The sequence below is a fragment of the Lactuca sativa genome, chromosome 2 (genome assembly GCF_002870075.4).
Source record: "Lactuca sativa cultivar Salinas chromosome 2, Lsat_Salinas_v11, whole genome shotgun sequence".
NCBI classification, from domain to species: domain Eukaryota; kingdom Viridiplantae; phylum Streptophyta; class Magnoliopsida; order Asterales; family Asteraceae; genus Lactuca; species Lactuca sativa.
Window position 1 is genome coordinate 230160482 of NC_056624.2, and position 24057 is coordinate 230184538.

A 24057-nucleotide genomic window follows, 5' to 3' on the forward strand; every position below is an offset into this window, starting at 1 on the left:
AGACCCGTTCTTACTGAAAAGAAACTCACCTCGTGAACTGGCTGTTGAGTGAATAGCTCTGAGGGCTAACTGCTGCTGCTCCGGTATCTCCCCGGCTGCAAGTCCATAAATACACTCCATCAAATACTAAACACTGCACTGGGTAAAATGACTCTTTTACCCTTGGTCAAAGTCAACTGTCGGTCAAGGTCAACTCTCAGTCAAAGTCAACCCACAGTTGACCTGACTCGCCGAGTTGGGCCGCCAACTCGCCGAGTCCTTATTCTCACTCCTCGACTCTACTCGCTGCTACTCGTCGAGTATGGCATCGACTCGACGAGTACTTTCCTGATCCAAGAATTCAGACAATCTTCATCCGACTCGCCGAGTCCTATGAACAACTCGACGAGTTGTTCTTGAGCTTAAGAAGATTGCCTTGGACTCGCTGAGTTGTATGAACAACTCGCCGAGTCCCTCCATTACTGAGTCTACCCTCAAACTCGCTGAGTCCACTCCACTACTCACTGGTCCCACTCGACACCGCTCAAAAGGAAGAAATCAGGGACTCGCGACTAGACTCGCCGAGTCGTTCTTCCGACTCGCCGAGTCACCGCCATGCAACTATTCTACACTCGATTCTGCTCGAATCCAATACATCCAAATGATAGATCTGAGTCCAATAAGCTGATTTACCATGTAAAGTTTCCAACTTTACGTGTACAAACGCATGAACAAGGGAATAAAGGCTAAAAGATGCTTAAAAGGGGTAGATCTAGGGTTAATATGCAAAATAGCTCCATAAAGGCAATAGATCTGGGCTCTACAACTCCTAAAGGAACAGATCTAAGGTTATCTCGGCCTAAGAGAGCTTCCATATCAACATAAAGCTTTGAGAAAGGCATTAACAAGATCTAGAAAGGGTTTTAAGGCATAAAAGAGAGGGAAAACTGAAGAATACCTCAAAGAGCTCTTGCTTTCCCTTGAATCTCTGTTCTGGAATCCTTCTCCTTGCTCCTTTCTTCTTCTCCTTCTTCAAGCCTTCACAAATGCACACAAGATCACTAAAACAAACACTCAAGATCGAATTAGGGTTTTCTCACAGCTTCAAAGGGTGAAGGAGGCGAGATTGGGGGCTATAAGGTGGCTTAAATAGTGGGCAACCCGGGGATTTAGGGTTTCTCCCAGACGGACAGACTCGCCGAGTCCAGAATATGGACTCGCCGAGTCGCCAGCTAATCACGTGCTCGAAATCCCGACCCTACTCGGCGAGTCAGGCTATGAACTCGCCGAGTCCCTCTTGCAAAACTTCAAAATAAATAACAAGAAATTATCATACCGGAGACGGGTCGTTACAATTCTCCCCCACTTATCTCAGACTTCGTCCTCGAAGTCTGCTACGGCTGAATCTGCAAATATCTTTGGGTAGTGCTCCCTCATCTTCTCCTCCGCCTCCCACGTCCACTCAGACCCCTTCCGGTGCTGCCACTGCACCTTCACTAACTGGATTTCCTTGTTCCTCAAGGTCTTGGTCTTCCGGTCTAGAATCGCGACCGGTCTCTCAATATAATTCAGGCTGCTATCAACCTGAATATCCTCTAGGGGAACGACTGCTGACTCATCCACCAAACACTTCCTCAACTGAGACACATGGAAAGTGTTGTGGATCTGACTAAGCTCCTCAGGAAGATCTAACCGATAAGCAACCCGACCCACCCGGGCCAAAACCCTGAAAGGACCAATAAATCTGGGGCCCAACTTGCCCCTCTTCCGGAACCTGATGACACCCTTCCAAGGTGAGACCTTCAGAAGGACCATATCCCCCACCTGGAACTCCAAGTCCGAACGCCTCCTATCGGCGTAGCTTTTCTGCCGACTCTGAGCAGTCTGCAGTCTACTACGGACTTGCTGGATCAACTCAGTCGTCTTGAGCACCACCTCCGTGCTCCCGATGACCCGCTGACCGACCTCGCCCCAACAAATCGGGGTCCTACACTTCCTCCCATACAGCATCTCAAAGGGAGGTCGATCAATGCTCACATGATAACTGTTGTTATACGAAAATTCCGCCAGCGGAAGATACGTATCCCAACTGCCACCGAAATCAAGAACACATGCCCTAAGCATGTCCTCGAGAGTCTGAATCGTCCTCTCGCTCTGCCCGTCTGTCTGAGGGTGGAAAGCGGTGCTGAAAAGGAGACTAGTACCCATCTCGTCGTGAAACCGCTTCCAGAATCTGGATGTGAAACGGACATCTCGGTCTGACACCACCGATACCGGCACTCCATGACGTGCCACAATCTCTCGTACATAGATATCGGCTAACTTCTCCGCCGATATACTCTCCTGGATCGGGATAAAATGGGCACTCTTCGTCAACCGATCCACTACTACCCATATCGAATCCACTCCTCGTGCGGTCCTGGGAAGCTTGGTGACAAAATCCATGGTGATGTCCTCCCATTTCCACACGGGAATATCTAACGGCTGCATCTTTCCATGAGGCCTCTGGTGCTCCGCCTTGACCTTCCTGCAGGTCAGGCACCTCTCAACATACCAGGCGACATCCTGCTTCATGCAGGGCCACCAATAATCGGGTCGAAGATCTCTATACATCTTCGTCGCCCCTGGGTGGATAGAAAATTGAGACTTATGAGCCTCGTCCATCAACACCTGCCGTACCCCACCCCAGTATGGTACCCACACTCTCCCATAAAGCGTCAGAAATCCCCGACTGTCATAATCAAACGAAGCTACTCGGCCCACTATCCTCTCACACTTTTGCCTCTCCTCCTTGAGGCCATCCACCTGAGCCTCCTTGATCCGCTCCAACAACGGAGTGATCACTGTCATCCTCAAACATAAATCTCTGATAGGGGCCGCCGACACCTTGCGGCTTAGGGCGTCGGCCACCACGTTGGCCTTCCCTGGATGGTAAAGGATCTCATAATCGTAATCCTTTAGCACATCCAACCACCTCCTCTGCCTCATGTTCAGACTCGGCTGATCCATAAGGTACCTCAAACTCTTGTGATCCGTGTAAATAGTACAACGGACCCCATAGAGGTAATGCCTCCAAATCTTGAGGGAAAACACAACTGCCCCCAGCTCCAAATCATGGGTAGGATAATTAGCCTCGTGAGGCTTCAACTGTCTCAAGGCATAAGCTATCACATGGCCTCGCTGCATCAAAACTGCTCCCATACCTGTGATCGAGGCATCACAATAGACTATGAAGTCCTCTACTCCCTCTGGCAAGGTAAGGATCGGAGCCTCGCACAATCTCTGCCTGAGGGTCTCAAATGCTGACTGCTGCTCAGTACCCCAACGAAATACCACTGACTTCCTGGTCAGTCGGGTGAGCGGCACTGCTATCTTGGAGAAATCCTGAATAAATCTCCGATAATACCCTGCCAACCCTAGGAAGCTCCGAATCTCAGATGGAGACTTTGGGACCTCCCACTGCATCACGGCCTCTATCTTGGCCGGATCTACCAAAATACCCTTCTGGTTGACGAGGTGACCAAGGAACTGCACCTCGCGCAACCAGAACTCACATTTGGAGAACTTTGCGAAAAGTCTCTCCCTCCTCAAAACCTCCAGCACCTCCCGCAGGTGCTCCTCGTGCTGCTCCTGCGTCTTGGAATATACCAAGATATCATCTATGAACACTATCACTGACCGATCCAGCATCGGTCTACACACGCGATTCATGAGATCCATGAACGCGGCTGGAGCATTGGTGAGCCCAAATGGCATCACCACAAACTCATAATGACCATACCTGGTCCTGAAAGCAGTCTTCTGTACATCCTCATCTCTAACCCTCATCTGATGATAACCGGAGCGTAGATCGATCTTGGAGAACCAAGACGCTCCCCGAAGCTGGTCAAACAAATCATCTATCCTCGGAAGTGGGTAACGGTTCTTCACCGTTACCTTATTCAACTCCCGATAATCTATACACATACGGTGCGACCCATCCTTCTTCCTCACAAACAGGATCGGCGCTCCCCAAGGCGAACTGCTCGGCCGAATGAAACTCTTGTCTAACAGCTCCTGCAGCTGTATAGACAACTCCTGCATCTCAGGGGGAGCTAGTCGATACGGTGCTTTGGCTATCGGAGCCGCACCAGGAATTAGGTCGATCCTGAACTCGACCTGTCTCTCAGGAGGTATCCCCGGCAAATCCTCGGGAAACACGTCCGGGTAGTCTCGAACAATGGGAACATCATCAACTGTCGCCTTGCCCTTCTCCCGGGCATCCAAAATGTAAGCTACAAAACCGGTGCAACCCTGCTGAACATAGCGCCTCGCCCTTGCGGCGGAACAAAAGGTCGGTCCCCGCTGTGGCATCTCGCCCTGAATCACTAACTCTCCCCCACTGGGAGTGCGGACCCTCACTAGCTGAAGCTCACAATCAATCACTGCCCCATTGGGGCTTAGCCAATCCATGCCCACAATAACCTTATTCCCTTGCAGGGGAATAGGTACCAGGTCCACTGAAAACTGCTCATCAAATAACTGAAGAGAACACCCTCTATGCACTCTGTCGACCCTCACGGTCCTATCATCTGCTATCTCAACCTCTAATGGACAATCCAGCTCCCCTGGAGCTCTACTAAATCTCTTGCTAAGTGCAAGTGATACGAATGATCGGGTAGCCCCCGAATCGAATAATACCAAAGCAGAAATGCCGTTCACAGAGAACAACCCTGAATAAAACATATAATCATAAGCAATACTCAAACGATAATAATAATAAAGAGATGAAGGAAGATACATACCCGTCACCACATCAGGAGTCGCTCGTGCCTCCTCTGCTGTCATCTGAAACGCCCTGCTCTTCGCCACTGGCGTCTCGGCTCGGCCCTGCCGGCCATCTGTAATCCTCAAGGTAGCAGGGGCAGGTGCAACCACCTTCCCTGCTGTAGCTAAACTCAGACACTGGGACTTTTTATGTCCCCTCTGATTGCACTGAAAGCAAATCAGATCTGATGCTGCGACGGCAGTAGCAGGGGCTGTGCAATCCCTACTCAAATGCCCAATCCGACCGCACTTGTAGCAGCCGGAACTCCCTGCCTTGCACGCTCCCTCGTGCAATCTCCCACACTTGCCACATCGACCGTGGCTCTGCTGACTCCTAGATCTGTGATCCGAAACCCTGGGCTTTTTGCCCGAACCGCCTGAACCTGAAACCGCCTCCGGTTTCCTCTTCTTTTCCATCTCGAGATCAATCTCCCTCTCCCGAGCCCTAGCAATCATATCTTCCAGCGTTTTACAGCTGGACCGGCTTACAAACTGACGGATATCGCTCCGCAACATCTCATGATAACGGGCCTTCTTCATTTCCTCATCAGCCACGTACTGAGGAACGAGAAGAGCCCTCTCCCTGAACTTGGCGGTGATCTCCACCACTGTCTCTGGAGTCTGGGTGAGGTCCTGAAACTACCTAGCTAACTGCTGCACCTCAATGACCGGTGCAAACTCCGCCCTGAACCTGGTAGAGAAATCAGCCCAGGTCATGGCGTCCAATGCTGCATCATCCCCAATGGCATGTCCGACCTCCTCCCACCAATCCCGTGCCCTGTCCTTCAGAAGACAGGACGCCAATCTGACCTTGTCCCCCTCGGGACATCTGCTAGTGCGGAAAGCATTGGCCACATCCGCCAACCATCTGGTGCTCGCTATGGGGTCTCGCGCCCCATGATAGTCCGGAGCTCCACATGCCCTGAACTCCCTGAAAGTAAGGGTGCGCGACCCCATCATGGCCGCCACCTCGGCACGGAAGGTGCCCAATCTCTCATCCATCAGCTCTAGAATCCCCTCCTTGATCGAACCGAAGATCACAGGAGTCTGCTCTAAAATGATACGAGTAATCTCTGAAGAAAGAAACTCTCTGGTCTGCTCATCCATGTGCTCGCTCCCCGAGCCTGATCCTGATCCCTCCCCGGCACCACCACTGCCGGCTGCTGTCCTCGGACGCAAAACCACCATTCTGAAACACATCTTAACAATATCAGAAAACTGAAATATCTCAAGGGATCACTGATACTACTACTAGCTTCCTGGCCTTGTCTCGGCCTTCCTTGATTCGAGTATGGATCCTCTGCTTTCAGTAGTACGGGCCCATATTACCTTCCACATCTATCCGTACTTTCCTCAAGAACCGCCTTGACTCCACCAAGTCACTTCTACTACTGCTAATCTCTGCTACTCTCATCCTAGGCTTGCCCTAGGGAAACCTCAAACTCAACTCAACTAGTCCTCAGCTGCTGAAGGTCTCCTTATAATGCTAATTAGCCACCACCTGAACACCATCACATGTGACGAGGATCAGATAATCCTTCAAGTAAAAGACCCGTCCCTATAACGGTTGGACTCAAACAAGAGCTGCGCAATAGGGCCAGTTCCAGCACTCTGGGATTATTCAACCCTGATCACATGTGGTGTGACGTGTTCACCTAATGGCTAACTTCCATCATTCAGAGTCCCACAAAGCACAAAGCAAGCAGCATTCGGATAAGGGAAACATACTCAGGCAAAACTACCCTCATAACGCGAAACTGTACTAGCATACAGTGCTAAGCTCATACTATCAGGTATAACCTAAACATGCTATCCTACTGCTGTCTGGTCAATACTAGCATGCAATACTCATAAAGCTGTAACACATAAAGCAGGCACATAAGGCATCCTCCTAGATCCTTAGTCCTATACTAGCATGCTGTTCTACTGAAGCTGGAACAATTAATAATAATAAAACTCGTATTGGTAATTTGGGAGTACTTACTTGAGCTCGGCTGATCGCATGCACCACACCCTTATCTTGTTTTAAAAAAAATTTCTTTCTTTCTAAGTGCTTTCAAAATTCTTTTAGACAACATTTCCTTTTTAGAAAATCTTTTACTTTCCTTAGTTTGAGTTCAGATACACCCGGAAGTGCATCCGAATCCCTCAAACCAGGGCTCTGATACCAACTTGTAACAACCCAAAAATACGACCCAAAAATTTCATTTTTATAATATAACCAAAACCATAATCTGAGTGTCATATCATAAAAACCATAAGTGATGTATCCCAACCATAATAAAAACAACACTGTGCGGAAACTGTATCATATCCATGTCATATAAAAATCAAAAACTAATCAACTCCCAGGCTAAAAGCTGAAGCTGTGGTGTGTGCAATGCCATCATCCCGAGCTCTTCCCTCTGCTAGCGGAAGTACCTGAAACCAAAACTAAAACTGTAAGCACGAAGCTTAGTGAGTTTCCCCCAAACTACCACATACCATACAATACACATAAGCACATATTGGGCCTTGCCCACTGCATCAGACCGAAGTCTGGAACTAGCTGCATCGGACCGAAGTTTGGAACTGACTGGGACCTTGTCCCCTGCATTGGACCAGAGTCCGGAACTAACTGCATCGGACCGAAGTCCGGAACTGACTGATCATGGCATAGCATAAAACATAACAACTATTATAAACACATAAACTGCATACTGCATCGGAACAGAGTCCGGAACACATAACACAAACATGCTTGAATCACAAAGACATCAAGCACTCTAGCTACTGCATCAGACTGAAGTCCGGGACTACTGATAATTAAACGGGCCGGCATAGCGACCGTAGACCCGTTCCTACTGAAAAGAAACTCACCTCGTGAACTGGCTGCTGAGTGAATAGCTCTGAGGGCTAACTGCTGCTGCTCCGGTATCTCCCCGGCTGCAAGTCCATAAATACACTCCATCAAATACTAAACACTGCACTGGGTAAAATGACTCTTTTACCCTTGGTCAAAGTCAACTGTCGGTCAAGGTCAACTCTCAGTCAAAGTCAACCCACAGTTGACCTGACTCGCCGAGTTGGGCCGCCAACTCGCCGAGTCCTTATTCTCACTCCTCGACTCTACTCGCTGCTACTCGTCGAGTATGGCATCGACTCGACGAGTACTCTCCTGATCCAAGAATTCAGACAATCTTCATCCGACTCGCCGAGTCCTATGAACAACTCGACGAGTTGTTCTTGAGCTTAAGAAGATTGCTTTGGACTCGCCGAGTTGTATGAACAACTCGCCGAGTCCCTCCATTACTGAGTCTACCCTCAAACTCGCTGAGTCCACTCCACTACTCATGGGTCCCACTCGACACCGCTCAAAAGGAAGAAATCAGGGACTCGCGACTAGACTCGCCGAGTCACCGCCATGCAACTATTCTACACTCGATTCTGCTCGAATCCAATACATCCAAATGATAGATCTGAGTCCAATAAGCTGATTTACCACGTAAAGTTTCCAACTTTACGTGTACAAACGCATGAACAAGGGAATAAAGGCTAAAAGATGATTAAAAGGGGTAGATCTAGGGTTAATATGCAAAATAGCTCCATAAAGGCAATAGATCTGGGCTCTACAACTCCTAAAGGAACAGATCTAAGGTTATCTCGGCCTAAGAGAGCTTCCATATCAACATAAAGCTTTGAGAAAGGCATTAACAAGATCTAGAAAGGGTTTTAAGGCATAAAAGAGAGGGAAAACTGAAGAATACCTCAAAGAGCTCTTGCTTTCCCTTGAATCTCTGTTCTGGAATCCTTCTCCTTGCTCCTTTCTTCTTCTCCTTCTTCAAGCCTTCACAAATGCACACAAGATCACTAAAACAAACACTCAAGATCGAATTAGGGTTTTCTCACAGCTTCAGAGGGTGAAGGAGGCGAGATTGGGGGCTATAAGGTGGCTTAAATAGTGGGCAACCCGGGGATTTAGGGTTTTTCCCAGACGGACAGACTCGCCGAGTCCAGAATATGGACTCGCCGAGTCGCCAGCTAATCACGTGCTCGAAATCCCGACCCTACTCGGCGAGTCAGGCTATGAACTCGCCGAGTCCCTCTTGCAAAACTTCAAAATAAATACCAAGAAATTATCATACCGGAGACGGGTCGTTACAAAATGACTGACTCGACATTCTGGCAAAGGTTAAGTGGTCGGCGGCGACGTTGGTGGCGGTGTTGTACAGTCACCGAAGGTAGGTGGTGATGGTGGTGGTTGTAGAAGAATGAAGTCTTTGAAAGTTAAGATCATTTGAAAATTAGAGAGAAATATTGAAAGTATGAGCCTTGTAAGAATGTTCAGATATAATTTTGTATATGGACTGATCTTAAATCTAATTTTAACTATAAGAAAAATGTATGTTGACCAAAATACCCTTAATGAAAAGGGTTCTTAACCTTTAGAGATTCTCATTTAATCTTCTCTCTCTCTCTCTCTCTCTCTCTATATATATATATATATATATATATATATATATATATATATATATATATATATATATATATATTTGAGAAAAAGAAAAGAGATGATAATCATATTGCGTCTTAAGGTAAATAGAATGACAAGTCTTGTAAAAGATAAGTAGGGAAAATGACTCTTGAGGGTAACTAAGTATTGCGTTTGTTCTCATTTGGTCCCTTTCCTTTTTTTGTACTCAATATATCATCGAACTTGTTGTTTGTGTTCACCATAACCCTTTTGACCGGTGATAGCTGGTCAAAGGGTTATGGTGATCACAAACAACAAGTTCGATGGTATATTAAGTACAAAAAAATGAAAGGAACCAAATGAGAACAAACTCAACAGTTGGTTACCCTCATGAGTCATTTTCCCCAAAAAGTTAAATGAAATTAAATTTGCAAATTATTAAAGACTGCAACCTTCTTTGGCCATAACATATATTAAGAGCGTTCCGGAGGGATAACTTCGTTAAAACATGGTATATGCTATGCTTACTGTGGTTAGTTGTCAACACCTCTCTGCAAAAGGATATGACTGTGTATGAGAGGTATATTTATCAGCACAAACGTTTATCTCAAGGTATATTATGGTGACGTGTCTGCAAAAGTTGCATGATATTGTACATATTGATGTTGTATCTTATTCCATGAATTCAATCTTAAAGCTAAGTAAACTCAAAAATCACAGCACTTGCGATTCCACTCGTTTGTAGACTTCTCTAGACTCCATGATACGATAAATCATTTGAGTGGAAATGTAAATATAGTCATAAAATGCACCTTCTTAGTCAAGATTCCCCTAATAAATATTCAAGTGCATTACAAAGTTGTATATGTATAAATAATATTCTTTCGTGGGTTATGTTTTGAAGCGAAGCAAGAATGAATCTCATAAAGTCATTAATATCAATAGGAGATGACATGGGATTTGTTGTAAATGAGTAAAGGGAAAATGAATCAGGAGGGTAACCAACTATTGCATTTGTTCTCATTTGGTCCATTTCCATTTTTTGTACTCAATATATCATCGAACTTGTTGTTTGTATTCACCATAACCCTTTGACCGGCTATCATAGGTCCAAAGTCGGTCAAAAGGGTTATGGTGAACACAAACAACAAGTTCGATGGTATATTAAGTACAAAGAAAAGGAAAAGAATCAAATGAGAACAAACACATCAGTTAGTTACCCTCAAGAGTCATTTTTCCAGATAAGTAAGTATAGTCATACTACGGATTAGATCAAAGAAAGAATAGTACAAAGGTGTCAATATTTTGAGATGACTAAGATTCTTATTATTGTACGAACCATCTAATGTTGATCTAAAATCATAGTATAAATAGGAGTATTCACATTATGTTTAATTCATACCATTCAGCTACAACTTTTAGAAATAATATAAGGAATTTCTAAAGTTGCATTTTCAGATTAAAGAGGTATGATTTTTATATTACGAAGTTTTTACGTTGTTATAATAATAAACCTTAAACATTAGGCAATTTTTATAAATGTATTGATATTATATTTTTAGTCACATCATTTTAACCGTTTAAACTTATTTTAAAATACATTATTACATAACTAAAAGGGAAATCTTCAAAAAAGTCCCAATATTTACGGAAAAGATACACTTTAGTCCCAAGATTTTTTTTTGAGTGAAAAAGTCCAAAAAATCGGCAAAAATTTGCAGTTTGACCCCTTTTTGATCGGTTGAAACCGGTACCAAATTAATTTGGGACTATTTCGTAAACTAATCCAAAATATTGGGACTTTTCTGTAAACAAAAAATATTAGGACTTTCTGTAAACAAAAATATTATGACTTTTCTACAAACAAAACCCTTATTATTATTATTATTATTATTATTAAAAATATAAATAAGAATACTTTTTTTTGAACTTGTTATTATTAATATTGTTACTAATACATATAAATGCATATAAATGAAAAAAATAATAATATTAATGACATTGACTAAGGGTGGAGGTGAAGGAGATGTTGATACTTTTAGCATTGAAATCATGAATGTTTGCTTGTATATTTTTACTTTGTATATGGTCATTTCACATTTGTTGTTATTGTTTTCAATTCAGAATAATAATACTTAACAATTTAAAAGAAGTTGCATATTTGTAAAATTGTTTATAAATAGTTTAAGCTAGAAGTATTTCTCACTTTGTATATAAAAATGTTTAAGGTAGAAGGATTATTTTCCAAATCCAACAGATCCACTACAAACATCTACATAGGTAGCCCATATCAAAATTCGAAAATATTAATTAAAATATCTTGTTTAATAAAAAGTAATAGGACATATTTTTTGGATTAATACTTTTAAATTTGATTAATACTTTTGAATTATTCCTATTATCTATGCAGATGTTTGTAGTGGATTTGTTAGATTTAGAAAGTAATTCTTCTACCTTAAACAATTTTATATACAAAGTGAGAAACCCTACAACCTTAAACTATTAATATGCAACTTTTTTCAAATTGTTAAGTATTAATATTCTGAATTGAAAAAAATAATAACAAATATGAAATGACCATATACAAAGTAAAAATATACAAGCAGACATTCACAATTTCAATACTAAAAGCATCACCATCTCCTCCACCTCCACCCTAAACAATGTCATTAATATTATTTTTTTCATTTAATGCATTTATATGTATTAGTAAGAATATTAATAATAACAAGTTCAAAAAATAGTATTCTTATTTATATTTTTAATAATAATAAGACAAAATTGCAAAAATGATCCTTATGGTATGCATTTTTTGGGGGTTTCAGTCCAAACCTCGACTCTTTTGTATTCATCGTTCTTTTGGCCTAGTTTGTACGCAAAATTGGTCCCCCGACTTAACCGCCGTTCAATTTTTGCTGTTAACCACCTGTCCTCCGCTAGTGACCCATAAGAGATCAACAACTTGGGGAAATCTTTCAGCTTCGAATCTACATAGTGTTCTGGGGAAGAAGCCATTAAAGATTCATTGTGAAGGAATGAAAAAAGAAAGGGCTTTTACGGTGGAGAGAGAGAGAGAGAGAGAGAGAGAGAGAGATCTTTTATTTTTTCATTATTAAAATAAATAAAAAGGTATTACTTTTTAAATATATATATATATATATATATATATATATATATATATAGGTGCAAAAATGGTCCTTTAGAAGTGAAAAGACAAATATACCCTCATGTGAGATGCACATGAGGAGGTTAACAGCAAAAACTTAACGGCAGTTAAGTCAGGGGACCAATTTTGCATACAAACTATGTCAAAAGGACCATGAATCCAAAAAAGTCGAGGTTTGGACTGAAACCCAAAAAATATGCATACCACAGGGACCATTTTTGCAATTTTGTCTAATAATAATAATAATAATAATAATAATAATAATAATAATAAGGGTTTTGTTTGTAGAAAAGTCATAATATTTTTGTTTATAGAAAAGCCCTAATATTTTTTGTTTACAGAAACGTCCCAATATTTTGGATTAGTTTATGAAATAGTCCCAAATTAATTTGGTACCAGTTTCAACCGGTCAAAAAGGGTCAAACTGCAAATTTTTGCCGGTTTTTGGGACTTTTTCGTTCAAAAAAAAAATCTTGGGACTAAAGTGTAACTTTCCCGTAAATATTGGGACTTTTCTGAAGATTTCCCTAACTAAAATATTATTAGTTATATTATAACGTATACTTATTTAATTGATAACTATTTTCTTATTAGACACACAAGATATAAGAAGTAATTTAACTAAAATATTATTATTAGTTATATTATAGCCTACGATTATTAGGTTGGTAACCTTAGATACAATTTTTAACCGTTTAGATCAAGCAATCATTTTGGGAGCTATTGGGAAGTGAGACATACATTTGCTGCTTAAGATGAGTTATCTCACTAAACTATGTATTACAATATATATCCATGTATGTTATAATATGCGATATACTAGAGTAGAGTCAAAAAGTATAGTTTCTATGTGCTTAAATGTTATTGTACTTGAATTATTCCTTATTGTTAAGTGAGGGGTTGATGGCGGAACGACGAAAGGTCGGGAGCCTATAGACTCGTGTTGACGACGAAATGGCAGGCATGTCATAAGTCTAGATACACATTTTCTTGGTGGATCGGCGAAAGGTTGTTAGCCATTGATTGTATGTATGTATATGTATTTTGAAATATGGTATCTTGGGAAAACTCATTAAGCGTTGGTTTACAGTTGTTGAATAACTATTTTTCAGGTTGTTCTTTGATCATGGAAAGGCTCCAGCATGACTTTACTCACATCGAATAAATTAATAATGTTTTTAGACTTCCCGCTAAAACTCTTTTTTATGTTTAATAAATATATGACAATGATCTTTCAACAAAAATGGGATTTTGAGTATGTATATATATATATATATATATATATATATATATATATATATATATATATATATATATATATATATATATATATATGTCAAAGGTGCAAGATCGGAAAATAAATAAATAGGGGTGCATAATAGCAAAACCCATAGAAGGAACAAAAGTGCCAAGCTCAACAAAATCTAGTGACCATTTATGCAAGGGAACTCTTGGAGCATGAAAATGCTCTACAAATTATGAGTGATAAGTTAAGTTATTTTATTATGTTTTATTCTTTGTAAGGTATCTCTCTTTATAAATAGAGAGGGATGATCATTTTATTTGTGTACACCTAAAATGTAGTCTTTTGTTTTAGTTAGAGAGAAACTATCGGTTGGAACTTCTCCCACCGAAGTGTTCTTCAAAGTTTTAACCTCTCTTTCTATTAATATCATCAGATTACTCATCTTAGCGTGCTCTTCATATTTTTGTTATCATCGAATCACAAGATCCTTTTATTTTGCACTTATTCGATCATGTTCAAATGAGTTCCTACAATTAGTATCAAAGTCGTACCTTGAAGATCTAAGTGATTATTTCAAGGTAACGACTCCCGATCGACTACGTTTTTCGATTTTCATACAAGAATTTTTGGGTTCGCAGCCGAAAATTTTTTTATTGATGATTTTTCGACTTTTGAAGTGTTGATTCAAAGCTTTTTCAAGCTTTCAAGAATAAATGTTGCTGCTATCATGTTCAATTTTCTACTGAAATCCGTTTTTACAAAGATTTTATCTTGCTATTGAAGAAAAAGAAGAAGAAAGATCATATTTATTGTCTAGCACACTTGAAGATTCTGCGACAAGCATCATCTTATTCTTTTGAATACATTATATTCACATGAGAAATCACCAAATGTATGATGTTCTTGTTGTTTCTTTGAAGCCAGTTAAAGCTTGGTAGATATCTTGAAGGACTTTAAAAATCATACGTCCTTTTACTCTTTTTTAATGAAAGAATACTCCACCACTTTCTTTACCCATACTTTCCTAACAATTCTCATGTGACAAGCAACCTACACCCATACCTAATCCTTACTTTTTCTCTTTCTCTCTCGTACTTTATGTCACTTCTTCCTCTTCCCAACACCCCACCTTATCCCTACAGGCTATAGAAATCATTTCCATGAATTAACACAAAGTTATACCCTTTCGGTATCAAATTTCATGAAAAAATGACATTTTTCGTTATCAGCCCTCTCATCCTTAATGCTCTGCACCGAAGACCTAAAGTCTGACAGAAGACATTGCCTTACCGAGAAGATAAACAACACTGAAGTCTGTTGTTGGGAGCTTCATTTAGAGGTATAAAGCTCAAAGCTTTCTCACTCTTTTTTTTTTCTGCATCATGTTAGACCATTTTAGGGTTTTGGTCCTAAAGTAGCATGCTTTCTAAGAAAATGAGCTTCAGAGATAATGAGCAACTCCTTTGAGTGTCTTTAAGGGTATAGTTTCAACAAATCGAGACTTGGACGTTTGAATAAACTCATGCATGAGATATGAGCATTTTGGGATAAGAGAATGAGAGTTTTGGGTGTCTGTGACTTTATCAGCCATGCAAAGGCTTAAAGTCATAGACTTTACGGAGTAAGAGTCTCTAGGGAGTCCAGATCTGTGATATGAGCTAACGTCTAAAAGAGTTAATACCAAGAAAGTGAGAAAAGCCATAGTGGACGTACGCCGAGCGTAATCCTAGTACGCCCCGCGTACTGGGTTGGTGTGCCCGATCAGATTTCGTGCATGCTTGTGTACGTTGAGCGTACCAACGGAGGTATTCCCCGTGTAACCTCGTTGTGGGCTTTTTGGGCTAAATCTTATAATGAGCCTTAAGGGTTGGGCCTAGATCTTTGGGCTTGTGTACTAGAGATTTTGAGCAGAGAAATATTATATATATGCCTTGGGCCCTTGTGTTGGACTTGTCACTTGGACTTGAGAGTTGGGCCTCGGGATAGCCCATTCATTATTGGGCCTTGGTGGGCCCAATGAGTTTTAGGTTATTGATGGGCTAGTTATTGGACTACCTTTAGACCTAAAGAGTGAGGATTTGGACTTAGATCTTAATTGGGTAATTTTGGATTTTGGTCCAGTGTTAGAGGTCGGTGCAGCAACAGCATCTATAGGAGTTGTTCATCATCCGAGGTGAGTCTTCTACTTATATTTTACCTAGAGTTGTAACCCTTGTGTGACCGAAGGGTCTTATGTTCTTATATTGAGTATTGGGATATCCTACATTATGTCTTTGTGATTTATGTTGTGTATTATTCTGAGCTTACTGAGTTAGGACCGGAGGGTCCACCCGAGTTTTGGGACCGGAGGGTCCCACTGAGATGAAAGTAACTATGCACTTATTTGTTAAATTGACAATTTGAAATTTGGGCAGTGCTTCGCTTCTAGTAACTGTCTTTTCCTTTGACGAAACCTAATATTATTATCACTAAGTTTTAGTCTAATATTTATTACAACTAATTATTAGTCTAGATTTATAATTAACTTAAAGTCTACTTTCATGATCTATCAATTAAGGAACAACCAGGCATGATCATATCAGAGGTAGAGTCTGTTTGGTATACGAAGTATACTGTTTGAAAATCCCACTTTAAACACCTCACTAAATCACAGCCTAGACATCATCCCCGTAAGTAGATCAATCAGTATAATGACTTGGAATCACTAATAAATCTCGTTCATGGGTTCATAATAACGATAATGAACTTAAACATAAGTTATACTTAAAGTATGGTAATCATAACTCAATTACGAGGGGGTTTAGCGAGGAATCGGGCTCTGCACGGGCAGAACTTCTGAGCTGAAAGCTCTTCTTATCGGGACCTTCTGGCGCTCCGGGACTCGCTACTAACACCTACGAGGTGTTAGGGAAAAGAATAGATGCTTTGGGGGTGTTTGGGAGAGAGTTGGTTGAAGAGATGCGAGAAAAAGAGTGAAAAAACGCCTTCTATTTATAGGTTGTCGCTACCCCCCCCCCCCCCCCCCCCCCTTTTTTTTAATACCGCAATCTTTTTTAGCCAATTTTTTTAGCCTTTTTTTAATCAACACTCATTTTTTTTTAAATCTCATTTTTTTTAATACTCATTTTTTACACCTATTTTTTTCAGCCAATTTTTTTTCTTTCTATTTCATCCCAGTTTTTTAACACTCGTTTATTTTATTTTTTCACCAATTATTTTTTAATATTTTTATGCTAGCTTTTTTTTTCTCTTGCTAAAAACCAAACCCTAATAATTTTTTTCACTAATTTTTATTTTAAACACCAATTTGTTTTTATTTTTTAAAACCAATTATTTTTATTAATACCAATTTTTACCACTGCAACCCATGATCGAAAACACTTTTGTGAAAAAACAATTTTTACAAGGCTCGATTTATTGTCTTCGCAAAAGAGATTATTAGGAGATTTATTCGTGCTTCGATCGTCACGATGGATTACTTCTTGTTGATTATATTGGAAGAATTTTATTATTCTTTCTATGAAGATTGCCATTTAATCAAGGTCCGTCGACCAGCATTCCTTAGATCAGTGTCTTAGAACCAATGATCATCCATATCGCAGTCGGACATCATATTCCTCTTCGCAATGATTGCACCGCAGTTGCTTCTGATCAACAAAATTGTTTCGCAATCTTCGCTCTACGAGACTTTTTATGACTTTGTAGCTCTTGATCTTCGGTTGACGAGCCATGGGTCTTGAGCAAGTGGACTTTGTTTATTGAAGACGGATTCAGGAGTTTCGGCACCGCAGTTTGGGTACATTAGCATTTTTCAGCAGAGCAGAGATTTTTCACACAAAGTTCTTATTGTTACTTCAGTACGTGTTCAGACAGTTTTCGACGATAGAATTGACATGCTACTTATGACCTTGCAATCTACAAGAGAAAGAGCCTTTTACGACGCGCAAATCACGACACTCATTAATTTATGTTACGCAAAAAAGAGTAACATTAAAAAATTGTCATCTCTTCAAAAAATTTAAGGATTTATGTCACGCATTATCGCGTGCCATTAAATTAGTGTCTCATTTAAAAAAATAAAAAACACGGAGGGCACTTTATGTAAGATGTACGTCCTCTGTCAATGTCGTTTTATATTTTTTTAAGAAACGCGTGTCTCCGAGGGAAAATGAAATCCCTAGATATTTTAAACCCCATCCTTCTTCTCCCTCGTCTCCACCCCGTCCTTCACCCACATCCACCGCCTCCAATCATCGTTGCCTCCTCTAGCCTCAGACTGCGCGTACTGTTCATCTTATAACAAAATTGTAAGGGATCTAGGGTTTTTTCAAAAGGATGCTCTCTGTGAAGCTCGTTGCATCTACTCACTTCTGCTCACCTCTTACCTCCAGAGACCTCCGCTCAACTCTTCTGATTGGCGACCTCGAGCTCATCTCACCTCACCGAGACTGTGACTGATCAATTTTACAAGCCTTCGTTTAACAGCCAACCATTTACGACTCCTCACGCTCACAAGAATATGATTTAGGGATCGTTACATTATGCCTATGCCAAACTTACAAGGAGATTAAGGTTTTGCGACTTATCCCTGTCGCCATCTACAAACTAGTGAAGCCCTATATAGGTCTGATTCAAGCATCATTTAAGGTATAGGTAACCTTTCTTCCACCACAAATCAACGTGCAAGTTGTCTTCGTTGTTCCTCCCATCAGGTATGTTGATGGTCGCTCATTCCCGACCATTTTGTATTCTCTCTCTCTCTCTCTCTCAATATTTCTTCTCCATTCTCCATTTTCTGTTGATGATGTTTCTCTGTTGAGAAAACTTCAATTGATTCCATAAATTAGAGGTCCACTGGAAGTCGATCTTATTTCCAAGAGATATGATGACAGGTTTCAAGAAAAAAGATGGGACGAAACAACCAACATCTGATGTTGAAAGGTTGTTTTTAGTTTTTGATGTTGCATTAGAGAAGAATTTGCTATCTCTAATATGCAATTGTATCATTTTACTCCCATGAAATAGACAACATTTCTCTATTAAAAACTAGTGTAACCTTTTAATTTCAAGTTCTGTTCTTCTTAACAGTCTCCCAACAGATATTACAAATGTTAGTATGGGAACATCAAGGAAAGATGTTGCAATAATTCTTCTTAACAGTCTCCCAACATATATTATTGGTTGATCAACTGAAAAAAGGAACTGGCATAGTAATCCTTCTTCCCCCACAACTGTCAAAACTAAACACAAGAGGCCAGCTTCACCTCACCTCACCTACTAATTTTTTATTTGTTTTACTATGTAAGAAAACCATATATGTTTTTTTTGTGAAAATTAATTCCAGGTGAAAATAGGAAATGGTATGTTGTGTTAGAAAATGACAAACATACCCCTGGTCACAGCAGTCTGATATCATTATTTCCATTCTCACCTTCACTCCAATGCCCATTATTAGAAGAAATCAATGAGCTCCTTGCCAGCTGTTGCTGCTGGAAGTTGGTCTGATAATTAGATGAAAGATGATTGTTGCTAGGGGTGTCAATTTATGACACGGCACGACAAAAATACACGACACAAAACGAAATTGGGATGAAATCAAAATTCGAATTCGTTTTCGTGTCGTGTTCGTGTCAAGTATAAAAAACACGATGTCATGTCGTGTCGTGTTCGTGTTTACAAATCCATACGAAATTGACACGATTGAGCATGTGTTTGTCGTGTTTTTCGTGTTTGTCGTTTTTATCGTGTTATATATGATTAAATACGAATTAAATAAAATAACAGTTATGTAATATTATCTTTGTCGTGTCGTGTCGTGTTGTCGTTTTTTAATTGGTTCGTTTTCGTGTTAGTGAAAAAAAACACGACATCGTGTCGGGTCGTGTTCGTGTTACAAAAAATATTGTCGTGTCGTGTCGTGTCAGACAAAAACACGACATGACGGCCCGATTTGACAGGCCTAATTGTTGCCAACCATCCTTGAAGGGTTTGCAGCATAAAGTTTCTCTTGGTCATGCCATACACTGTTATATAGACTATAGTTCATGGTTCTGCATAAAGTGAAAACTTTTGCTTCTAGGTCATCCAAATGTACAATGTGATTTTTCATAACATCAGGTACAAATGTACAATGTGATTTTTCATAACATCAGTGAAAACCTTAATCAGGTGAATGTGTGTTTCATAACATCAGGTACAAATGTACAATGTGATTTTTTTATTCAATTACAGGGTAATCTTATTCCGAAAGGCCATAAAGTTCTTATCTTTTCCTAGAGTTGCATAATGCTTGATATTATTCAGGTTTGTTTCAATGCCTTGTGCTATATCTAAGAAGTAGCATGCTCACTGATACAAACAAGCCCATTCATAAGCCCATTTGTGTGTATTCCCGTAGAAAGAAGGCCCAACCAACTGGTTTGCTGCATTTAATGGGAAACCCACGTGACCCATATGCCCCTGTATAGTTGGAATTTGTGGATTAATGAATGAGCTATTTTGGTGTAGCAGTTACCTATTCAATTTAATTTCCTACTTTTATCACTCACATAGGTTGCATCATCTATGTCTTTCATCCATTTCCTCAAGTGTGATGTCAGTTATTCAAATATTTTTTAAATGGCATTTGGCCATTCACCAGACAACACTTAATTAGAAAAGAAAACAAATAGTTCCTAACTTCTTATTAGAAACTCTATAAATCCCATAAGCATGCTATATATCAAATCCAATGATATTATTGTTTCTTGATAATTATTTCAGTACTGATAATCAAAGTGTTGATAGAGCATATCATATTGGACAGAAAAAATGATGGCATACTTAGAGAAATGGAAGTAAAAAATAAACGAGGGCATAATTTAAAAAAAAGTTTGGACTTGAGTCAAAAAGAAACATGCATATATAGCTAACCAGATAAAGTCCTGTCCCCACTAAGTCCATTAAGTAAAAAAGAAACTAATTCTAATTAGTTACTTATGATCATCTCATTATTAGATAAACATGATACCTGGCTTTCAGTCAATGTTAAATTAACCATTTTATTGATATTTGTTATCTTAGGGATTCATCTCTTGAAGCTCACATAAAGTTTTTAGAATCTCTTTGTATTGCTGGTATTAGTCACCATAGTTTGATGTTCTCCAAAATTGCTCCAGTGCCAGTCATGCAAGATTTTGAACTGAGAAGGTGAGACCCCTAACAGCTTTCAAGGGCATTTTGGGGCTTCCAGATTCAAGGGCATTAAGGGATTTTCTAATATGTGCCCTAGGGCACATATAAGAAAATGTAATTGTGGAAACTATTTGTATTTGAACTAACCTTATTAATTCTCTAGACTTCCTGCTGGTAAGGATGAATTTATCAGCGCTCAAATATTGTGACATAATTAGTTACTCTAATCACATGGATATCTTCGTTCTGACGATGAAATTAATAGATACATGGATTTGGGAACTTTTGACCTAATTGATACTTGATAGGACTTAGGAGTATCAACTATTATATGCTAAAGATTATACATTTATGAGTATTTTTTTTCATGGCTAAAGCTAACTAAATTGGCTATGTTTCTTGTTCTTTTTCTTAACCAAAGTTTATCAACTTCGTGAATATTATTCTGACTTGTTTTGATATTTATTTTTGATATTTTGTTCTTAATGTTGGTTCTAACTTCTAATTTTTTTTTAAACAGTTACAAGGGACTTGAATAGGGGTTTTTCTGAATTTGTAGTGATGGCTACAGACACTGAAGATTTTGAAATGATTTCCCATATTCCATTCCTTGCTGAATATAAGGTATGTTTCTAATATTTTTGTATTTGTATTTTTACACTTAACAATGCTGATAAAAGTTATAAAAACCAATAATGTACTAAAAATATACTAAGGAAGAGTACAAGTCAAGTAGGTAGCCATTAAGGGGCTAAGTTGATAAATAAATCATAAATCAATGAGTTTGATGTTACTTTTTTATATATAAATTATAAACATATAATTGCAGAATGTAGCATATGTTTTTGTTCCTTCAAAAGAAGAATTGGGGAGACCATGTGGAGTTAAAAACCCAGTGCTTTCATGTTCGTTGACCAGCATTGAAAGAAGTCAACTAAGATCCCAAATACAGCAACTCAAGGTTTACTTTATTATCTTCTCATAATCTTTAATCTAATTACACACTATCAGATCAATGTTTTTTCTGCAATTGCTTCTTTTGCATTGTCTTCTACAAGTTACCGTTGTGCTACTATTTAGCATGATACAACCAAGGATTGTATTATGTTGAGGATTATTCGTGTTCTTCCTCCTGTTGTTCCTAGCAGTCAAGTGAAAGCAAACTCCTCAACATGGGAGGCATCGGGTGAGACGTTAAACAACATTGACCACGAAGCAATGGCTGTTGACCCTGCACTTGTATTAACCATCCAGGTTGGCAGTTGTCATTAAAATGATGATGTTTATTATTGTGGTAAAATGTTTTGGTTTAATTTTATTGAATTATTATTATTCAGGTTATGTTGACTGACTTTGGGGTAGCAAAGCAATTTGATGAAAGCACAAGGTCAAATTCCATGTGTGGGACATTAGAATATATGTCACCTGAAATTGTACAAGGGAGGGGCCATGATAAGGCCGCTGATTGGTGAAGTGTTGGAATTTTAATGTATGAAATGCTTACTGGAAAGGTTGGTGTGCTGTCACCCTTAATTACTTTTAATAAATTGCTATTAAATTCCCCTTACTTTTAGCGTGAGGGTAATAATGTAATTTTGTTCGACATTGTGTCTTTGCAGCCTCCGTTTAGAGGTGGAAACAGACAAAAGATTCAGGAGAAAATAGTGAAGGACAAGATAAAGCTTCCAGGATTCTTGTCAAGTGAAGCACATTCGCTTTTGAAAGGGGTAATGTTGTAATTTGTAATACTGTATGCATGTGTTATAGTTGTTGGTTAATATTATATGCATGGGAATACTGCAATTTCTGTTTTGAGCTTTTCACCTGATGGAGAGGTACAACCGTTCATGCTATTTTAATACATGATGAAACAGAAACACTAGAAGTTTTTCAATTAATTTTTTTAATATATATATATATATATATATATATATATATATATGGCCAGGGGTTGATAGCTTTCTCTTAGCTTGGTTTAATGATAAGATGGTGGTCATTGGGATCCATGTGATCAGAATTTCCCTGGTGCTCCAACATTTTTGCCAGGTAAACCCAAGGGCTATTTGGTCATTAAAAAAAATGTTAAATTTTTATGGTGTCTAATCTGTTATTAAATTTGCAGTTGTGCAATTTGCGGGGCAGCCTGGTGGGCTTGGAGTTCCTGCTGTTGGCATGGCGTTCCCTGGCTATGTTACTCAGCCCAATGGAATGGGGAATTCAAAAATGGCATGGTACTTTAAATATATATATATATAAATAAATAAATATTTAAGATAATAATAGTTAGGTGAGTAAATAGTTAAAATTGTGAAATTTTGTTGTAGGCTACCTGTTTTGGCTGGTGCTGCTGGGGCTTTTAGCTGCTTCACCTTATATCACAATGGATGGTGCTTATCATGCTACGCCATCTGGCCAGACCTCTGCATTGCCTCCTACAAGGTCTGTTACTTGTTATTATGATTTACGATTCTGAGGGTATTTAGGTCATTTACTCAGAATTTTGTGTTTTCAAGTTTACAGGTAGATCACACTTGCTTGGCTAAACGTTATTCTGTATGCTTTCAAACTTGTCTTCTTCCCGAATTCTTTTTCTTTGTAAGTTTAGCCTTATTCTTTTCTTCAATTAAGTGTTGTCTGTAGAGTGTTGTATGAACAACAATAAATCAACATTTTTTTCCTTCTTTTTCTTGTATGAACAATACATAGTCATAGTTTGACTTAATTAGTTGCTTATTTTGTTTATTAGTTGCTTGTTTTCTAGCTTATTATAGTCACTTATTGGTTTCTTGTTATGCTTAAATCTTAACAGCTATCATGGCAACCTTCAACAATAGTTTTGGACCGGCACCTTCTTGCAAAAGATATCGTGTACATGTTCTTATGTTGCTATTGTGTATTTGGGAACATCCTTGCTTACTGGTCCAACTGTATATATTTCACGTGAAGCTTCTGTTAGAATTATTAATCTTAGAGATTTCAAGTTTTTCATATTTCTTGTATCTAATTAGTTTGTAAATTTCCGTTACAACTTTTATTGATTTGTTTATCTTTCCATGGAATGATTATTTGTATGACATTATATTTTGTGCAATGGATTGTATTTTTGTATATGATATTTTATTTATTAAGAGGCATTAAATGCAAATTTAATTTAAAAATTAGTAAATATATAAATAATATATTTTTTTAAACATATAAAATTACAATACGCAAAAATGTGTGTCATCTTCATTT

At 39.2% G+C, this 24057-nt stretch overlaps 1 protein-coding gene across 1 annotated transcript in view; it reads left to right on the plus strand.

Moving 5' to 3' along the window:
• LOC111908987 (uncharacterized) overlaps window positions 1-22095 on the plus strand; it is a 34193-nt gene extending 12098 nt beyond the window's left edge. The window contains exons 5-9 of the mRNA XM_052769102.1: window positions 20713-20838; window positions 20987-20997; window positions 21344-21447; window positions 21653-21784; window positions 21904-22095. Coding sequence (XP_052625062.1) covers window positions 20713-20838; window positions 20987-20997; window positions 21344-21447; window positions 21653-21784; window positions 21904-22095 — 565 coding nt within the window. The remainder of the gene's footprint in view (window positions 1-20712; window positions 20839-20986; window positions 20998-21343; window positions 21448-21652; window positions 21785-21903) is intronic.
• The last annotated feature ends 1962 nt before the right edge of the window (window positions 22096-24057 follow it).